At 40.1% G+C, this 8,353-nt stretch overlaps 1 protein-coding gene across 4 annotated transcripts in view; it reads right to left on the bottom strand.

Moving 5' to 3' along the window:
* Positions 1-6,118: 6,118 nt before the first annotated feature.
* Arhgap18 (Rho GTPase activating protein 18) overlaps positions 6,119-8,353 on the bottom strand; it is a 220,621-nt gene continuing 218,386 nt past the window's right edge. For all 4 annotated transcript variants that reach the window (XM_026786410.1, XM_005360897.2, XM_013351448.2 and 1 more), the window contains exons 14-15: positions 7,534-7,595; positions 6,119-6,614 (exon numbers count right to left, since the gene is read on the bottom strand). In XM_026786410.1, coding sequence (XP_026642211.1) covers positions 6,523-6,614; positions 7,534-7,595 — 154 coding nt within the window. In that variant the 3' untranslated portion in view covers positions 6,119-6,522. The remainder of the gene's footprint in view (positions 6,615-7,533; positions 7,596-8,353) is intronic.

An 8,353-nucleotide genomic window follows, 5' to 3' on the forward strand; every position in this document is an offset into this window, starting at 1 on the left:
AATGCTTCAGCAACTTATATATTCATGTTTCTGCTATCATCCTCTCCTTATGGTCTCACTGTATTTTATCTTACAGTTACTTGTACACTTATCTGCCTTCATCAAATCTGAGTCAATTTGTAAAGAATGCATTCTCCACAGCTCCAATCCACATGTGTAAATGTAATTTCCCTGTGGAAATACATCATACAATTGCTTTTTGCATTACTGCCATATAGCCACAGTATAATATATAGTAAACATCAAAATGTATGGGGGGAGAAAAGAATGGGAGAAGGAAAATCATAATGGCCATATTTTCTTCTTAACTAGCAACACTGTTTGTGATACTGTCTAATAAACTCAGTACCTTAAGCCATTATCTAGTACATCGAATAAGTCCTTATTTCTCCATACTTGAAAATCTAACACGTTTCACTCAGGAGGTTGAGATAGGAGAATCCTGAGCTCAAAAATAGCTCGGGCTACACAGTAAAACCTTGTCTCAAATAAATAAATGAGATCATAAAGCCTGCTAGGGATGTTGTTTAGCACTTGCCTAACATGTATAAGGCTCTGAGATCAATTCTAGGGACCAAAATACATAGGCAAGTGAAATAAAGCATGAAGATCTCTTCCCTCTCAACATTAGGTAGGCACGGAAATAAGTGTAACATGACCTAGAATGTTTCAAGACTCTTGTACCAAAGGGAATACATTGTCTGTAACTGATTTCTTGGACTTTTTGCCAAACTAGATGATGCAAGCAGACACAGACAAGATACCCAAGATTCCACTCACTGACTGAGAGTTGCAAAGGTACAAGTCATGCTTCGATTGGTCCCCTTTGTGTCCTCAAAGCATGGCTACAGGGAAGTGAGAGAAGGAAAATGTTAACCGATGAACTACAAAGAATTGTGCCAAGGTCATTCTCCTTATGAACCTCCCTTTAAGGGATGTGTCTTTTTCTCGATGGTTCCTACCTGAAAGGGAAGATGACCAAAGGCAGAGAGTCCATGAAAGCAGTCATTTTGTAAAGGTTATAGGAGATACAATAAGACACAGAACTGAACAGCTGAGATGCAGTGAGGAGTAGAAACTGAGAACAGGGTCAACAGTAGGAGGTCTCTTTCTCTGAGGCGTATCTGAACTCTTTTAGTTGAGACACAGAGACTTCAAAGCTCAGGATGAAGAGCTTGCTAGATAGAACCAGTGTCTTGGTTTCAGGTACAAATGCCTCAAGTATCATTTCCGGCAGCTTGTAGCTTTCACTCATACTATATGCAGCTGCATGTGAAAATAGCCCAGAGTCCATTCAAAGGAACTTTAAAGACTTAAAGAAATGGTTATGATGGGGAAAGAATTCCCTTGTTTCCTGTCACACTTTTTTAAAAACCAGAAACAGGCTGTTCCTCACAATACTCATGGTCACAAGTGAAAAGAGGAAGTGATGCGAAGTCGAGATTCCAGGCTGAGAGGTCAGGAGAAATAGAAGAGATGTGATGTTCAATTTGTATTAAGTATGGAATTTGAGAGACCACTGGCTCAAGAAAGCCAGGACAGCAAAGTGGGATAGCCAATGCGAGCAGTTGACACAAGAAGCCCAGTGTCCATCTTCCCAGACACATCAAGTACAAACCTCTGTGCTTCCAGATGTGCATCACATGATGGGAGAGAACTCTGGCCCTCTGGCATTCTTTATTATAAATGAAAGAAATCACCTTCAATGTTGGCCTAACACTCACGTGAAGTAGAGAAAAGGATGTTCTGTCCAACCGCCAATACATCGCTTTTCCAAGGAAGAGATGCTATTATAGACTTCCAGTGAAAAAGTTTGACCTTTGGCTGATTAGCTTAAACAAGATAAAGAGGAGGAGGGCAGTCCTTAAACTATCTAGGTAGGAAGTGATTCCTACCTTGGAGGAAGGAATATTCCTAAGAGCTGCTGTGACAATTACCTGAGGGGTAGACCTTGCCATTTTCAATACAGCTGCTACTTCCTGACCCTGATTCTCCTGTTTATTGAATCTGGAATTATGTTTATTACACCTTTGCTCTCTGTTGAGGGGAACCAGAGCAGAGTGCTAGCACAATATTGTGAGAATTCTTATTATACAACTCTGATATTAATCATTATAACCACTAATAAAAATACTGTCATTTATATGACTACTTGTTATCTGGTTAGTATGCTGCTGAGCTCTTGACAAAGTCAAAGTCTAATAACGCTACTAAAAAGTAAATACTTACATTATTATGTTTACGCAAAAGAGAAAATGAAACTCGGGTAAGAAATGTGCCCAAAGTCACATTCAAGTAGTCACATGTATATTGTGTCCTGCACTCATGATAGCTTCCCTCAAAACATTACTTAAATAAATTCAAAACAATAACAAGACCAAATCACCTTTCTGGGCAGTTTGCCTCACTTAGAGAGAACTTAGTCCCGCTATAATATTTTCAACTAGACATCAGGATCAACAGAGACACACATACCTAGTCCATTTGAGTGACAAGGAAGCTCTGCTATGACTTTGGTGGCCTTCCTTCACATGACTTTTCATACCCTGAATCTCTAATTTTAGGAAGGGTTTCTTGCTAATGCTTCCCTGCTCCCTTTACTCCCCAGCCTCCAGTCCTGGGAAGCTTCAGGGCTTTATTCCCTGTTTTCTCTATCAAATCCACACTCCCTTCCTTGATCTTTTAGCCAAGGGCATAGTTTATCCAGACTCCACCCTACCAACAGCCAAGTTAAAAAAAGCTTTTCAGTGTGCCAATTCTTGTCTCTTGCCAGAAAGCCTGTAGGCTCTGCCTTCACTGTGTGGAGTGACCACAATGTCTCATTACTTCATGGCTATGGCTTTTGCCAGTAGTGCCCTTTTCCTGGCTGTTCTGAAATGAAGAATGAATTGCCACCCCTCTAATGCAAGGCTCCCATGATCCTGGACTCTGCCTTTGCATTTCCCTCTCTGACCTTTGCTTTTGGTGACTCTAACTCCACTCCGGCCACACTGTTGACAAGGCACATTCCTACAGTGGACCTTGATCCTAAATGTTCGCTTTGTCTAGAACACAATTCCAAATATCCACACAGAAAAGCCCTCTCTTTCTTTAAGTCTTTATTTAGGTGTCAACTCTTGAAAGAAAGCCTTCATTTCGCACTGTCTTATGCTCACCTGCCAGCCCTTGTCCTACTTGCTCTGCTCATCTCTTTTATCTGCCACCACATCACCACCTTTTGTTATACTCTGCAGTTTGATTCACTTACTTTTGTTTAACTCATTGCTTGTACCCCTCATTAAAATGTGAATCCAATAGGATCAATGGTTTTGGTTGTTTTGTCCACTAAGGGATCTCAAGGGTTACAGCCTGTTTGACATATACGCAAGTGTCCAGTAAGTATTTGTTGAAATGCAGAAACATGTATTCACTAAAAAAAGAGGCACCGAAGCGCTTCTATTTCCGAGCTCCTTGTCCCTATCCTCCCAGCTTCCCACCTTGAACCACAGCACTTCTGTTTACACTACACATTGCTGAAAGCTTAATTCTGGGTCTCGTATCCCTGCCACATATTCACTCAATGGATTAAAAACTAGAGCAGACTAATTCATCAAACACACACACACACACACACACACACACACACACACACACACACACCAAGGTTAATTATTACTTACAGTTTCAGAGCGAGTAACTAAAACAGAGCCCACAATGTTACCATCTAACTGCTGGAGGTGCCTGGCACCCACAAAGTCACAGCAAGGTATGGTATAAACTCCGGTTCAAAGTCTACAATGTCCTATTCTTTTAGATTCAAAGGAATCTCTGCCCAATACTGCCACCTACTGACAAGTAAGTGGGGAATCAGGACAAGCACAAAGTGCAAACCAATTCTACAAACTTGAGAAAACAAAACCATCTACTTTTTCCCAGAGATGATCAACAAGGAATTTGTATCAATTTCCATAACTATTCTAAGTAAAGGTGGTTTAAGTGAAAGGAATAACAAGGACCAGAAATATCTAAAAGAATTCTGCCAAAAGGTGAAGAGGCAAAGCCAGAAAGAAAGAATAGGGACGTGAGAACAGGAAGCCCCATGGAATGGGGGTAGGTAAGAAAGGTGAGCACTTTTCTCTAAACACTGGATCCCAGATTTTCCACCAGCAACTCCCATAAGTGTTAATGTGATTGAGACTCAAAACAACTGTATTTGTTCTCACATCACCATCCTTTTCTCAACCAAACAGATGGACACACAAAAGTTGAAACTTACTGGAAAGAAAAAAAAAAATCACAGTAAAAGCATTTGAGTTAACGTCAGGATGTATATGTATCTGAAGTGCTATAATATGACACGGAATCCTCTTCTGTCAAGGCAAATATACATATGATGGGTATGTGTATACCCATCATTTCACCCATCAAAACCTGGGAACTCAGTTGTGTGGTGGTGGCACACACCTTTAATCCCAGCACTCAGTGGGATCTCTGTGAGTTTGAGGTCAGCCTGGTCTACAAAGTGAATTCTAGGACAGCCAGGGCTACACAGAGAAATCCTGTCTCGAGAAACAAACAAAAACAACAAGCAAGCCAACAAACCAACCAACCAAAAAATCCCTGAGATTTCTTCTGCCAGTCTCCCTGAGGAGGTAGTCAGTGTGCTAAGGATCAGTGGACACGTGTTCTAGAAATATTTCTGTAAACCGCTATCATAACTCCTGTCCTTCTGTTGTTATGGATCCCTAAATGTTTGAAACACATAATTTTTCTTTAGAATTGTTCATTGTTTACACCAAAACATCAATAAATTTTGTTACCCAAGAAATGGATATACTTTTATAATAAGAAACATCACAAAATGTGTTTTGAAAGCCCCAAAGAATAGACATTTATGTAAAGAAAAAAAAAGAAAACTAATGAAGAAAATAAGCTTGTCTCATATGTCTTTTGAGTTTAAAAATAAAAGAACCAGTAAAAGAGTAGAGGAGACTTAATTACCATGAAAACAGACCGTTAATTAAAATAATTTAGAAAGACAAAAGGAGACCCATGAACACACTGGAATAAAAGTAATAATTCCAAGAGAAAATCATTTAGAAAAAGGCATTTAATTATAAAATTTCTTTAAATAAAAAAGCAATGGCACGAACCACCATGGCATTACGGAAGCGTCCATCCACAGGCTGCTCTGGTAATTACACGCTGAACATTTCGTTGTTCTCATTAACGGCACTTTCCTTCCTCATTAGAGTGACATCAAGAGCATCTAAGAATGTGCAGCATCCCATGAAGAGCTATGAACAGTGCCATCAACACATGGGTGCCACGTCTATGCGTGCCACCTTTTCTCGATAACACTCAACTCTTAAAAAACGGCGAACTTTGCTCTTGTTTCATTTCTCTTATTCACAGCAGAGATCCATGCTTTGTCACAGTGTGGTCTGTGCACAAAAAGCCCTGGGAATAACACTTTCCATGACATCTTCACAAATGGACTCAGATTAGGCAAAATATGAAAACAGAAAAAAATGGTTCACAGCAATGATCATCACACACAGAAGACTCATTCTGGGGGGAGGGGAAAGGGCAGAAAGTAACATTTCACACTGTATTCTCCAGTTGTCCCAGATTGTACTATGATAATGTTGATAATGCCACCAGGTAACTGTATATGCTACCCTTCAGATTCCATCTGGAAGAGTGTGGTACATAAAAAAATGGCCTGGCTTTTCACATTGCAGTCAGAAGTGGTTCAGGCATTTGTGTGGATCCATATTATTCCTCCTGAGTATTTAAGCATTTCACGCCTTGGTAATGATTGGATGTTCCTGACATCTTTGGTGTTGATGATGGATACAGATTTGTGCACATACGTCAGATAAGCTGAAAAGACCACTGCCTGGGATGCTGCAGGAAGGACAGTTCAGACAGAGGACTCAAAGCCATGAGTACTAACACTTTGTGGTAAAGAGGATTCTGTGGAGTTAGGCTTGCCTTCATTGCTCTCCATACCTGCTGTGGACTGTCTCTTTCCAGTTTAAGAAGCAAGTTTTATTGAGGGAAGGTAGATAGAAAGAGGGAAGAAAGGGGAGACAGCACTCTTAAAATGTAAATAAACCAAAACGTCATTGATAAATCTATTAGTAAAGATTATTTAATCTGCTGGGGATATCACTAGATGTCATAAGCAAAGTTATGGATCAATCCCCAGTACCAAAAGGCGGCGGGGGGGGAGGGGTAGAGAATTTACTTCATATAAAAAAAAAATACCAAACAGCTTTCCCATCTGAACATATTTTAAGGTATGTATCAATAGCTCACAAGCTAATTAAGCTGCTTTTCTCTTACTCCAAAAATAATTGTTTTCTTAATAATAATAATAATTAACAATTGTGGAAGTCACAAAAATCTGTAATTTGAAAACCTGGAGATGTCACTTTGTAATATAATTGGGTACAGCTGAATAATTAAGATTCTTGCTACTTTTATTAACACTCTTGACCCAGCAAGAATGATGACGTTAGTCCTCTGGCTAGTCTTCTACCGTCGCTTGGATTTGATGACCCACTCAGCATTCGGGTTCAGTTGGTACAAGTCCTTCATGTATGTATCGTCATCCAGGCAGCGTTCCCCTGTGAAGGAGATGTGGTATCAGTTAACACAGTGGGGGAGTACCAATTAATCCCAATGGTTACAAATCTTAGATTTCAAAATCTGTGTCCTCCTTCCCTGGGTCTCATGACAACATTCAAAGAATTGGCCAAGGTATTAAAAATGTCAATTGGGTTGTCATTCTCTAGTGCTGGTATCGAATTATGTTAAGAAGTGAATATACTTTGTGGGATGGACTTTAAAATCATCCTCACCTGTATTAAGCATTAACAGTAGTTTGGGATTCAGCTAAGGAACCACACTAATTTCCAAGATCTATTTGTGAAATGAAAAGTCAAATGTGCATACTGAGACAATGGGGATGATCTATCGGGAACTCACCAAGGCCAGGCTGGACTGGGTCTGAATAAGCATGGGATAAAACCAGACTCGCTGAACATAGCGGACAATGAGGACTGCTGAGAAGTCAAGAACAATGGCAATGGGTTTTGATCCTACTGCACGTACTGGCCTTGTGGGAGCCTAGGCACTTTGGATGCTCACCTTACTAGATCTGGAAGGAGGTGGGAGGTCCTTGGACTTCCCACAGATCAGGGAACCCTGACTGCTCTTTGAGCTGATAAGGGAGGAGGACTTGATTGGGGGAGGGGGAGGGAAAAGGGAGGTGGTGGCAGGGAGGAGGCAGAAATCGTTAATAAATAAATAAATTTAAAAAAAGTCGAATGTTCAAGGCTGAATGTGATTGATTATTTGAAAGGAAGGAGCTTAAAAAAACAGGCCCCAAGAAGAAAGGTCAGACCACTGCACAAACCCAAGCTCTATAACAACTGTCAAAGGCATGGTATGTCTGCTTTCAAATACAGAAATATTTTTGTTCCAAAGATACAAATATAAACATTAGCAACATCAAATCAACATATAGGATGAAAACATGCTTACCAATATTTCCTCCAATTTCATACAGAAAAATTTCCCCCTTCTTGAGTGTCTGGGCAACCCCACTACCAGGGAGAAAAACAAACCGATTAGTTGTGTCATCAAACAGTTTGCAAGGAAAATCAGTTTAGCAGACTGGGAAATTCTAGCTAAAAATGGAAAATTCAAAACTGCAGTTATACACTTTGCATTTTTCCATCTGTTAAACGTACCCTACAGGTAATCAAAATGTCACACTTGGAAACAAAAATAAATAGAATCAGATATGTGACGGCAAAAGAATAAATCAGTCTCTAAATTTGTAAACACTAAAAGAATCAAGTTAATATTGATATGATGATCTATTCTTCATAGGGCCAAGGTACTGACTCGGTTTCCCCATTACACTTAGTATTTATTTGTTCACACAGTATGTTACCTTTCTACACTTACATTCTTCAAAGACTAGCATTTTCCACCTACCATAAGGTGGTGCTGAGCATTAAGCCCACAGATACAATTAGCCACATTTTGACATTATGTAGTATATCCATGAATGGGAGCCTCTCAATACTTCATAACTTTTTATAGTTTTAGGTTTTTACATGTTGGTTACAAAAGTGAACTTTAGCTGGGCAGTGGTGGCGCACGCTTTTATCCCGGCACTTAGTGAGGCAGAGGCAGGTGTATCTCTGTGAGTTCAAGGCCAGCCTGGTCTACAGAGTGAGTTCCAGGAGAGCCAGAGATCCACAGAGACACCCTGTCTCAAAAAAAAGTAAGCTTTTCTAAAATCACATGCACGCACGCACACACACACACACACACACACACACACACACACACA

Source organism: Microtus ochrogaster, linkage group LG4, assembly GCF_000317375.1.
Source record: "Microtus ochrogaster isolate Prairie Vole_2 linkage group LG4, MicOch1.0, whole genome shotgun sequence".
In the NCBI taxonomy this organism is placed as follows: Eukaryota; Metazoa; Chordata; class Mammalia; order Rodentia; family Cricetidae; genus Microtus; species Microtus ochrogaster.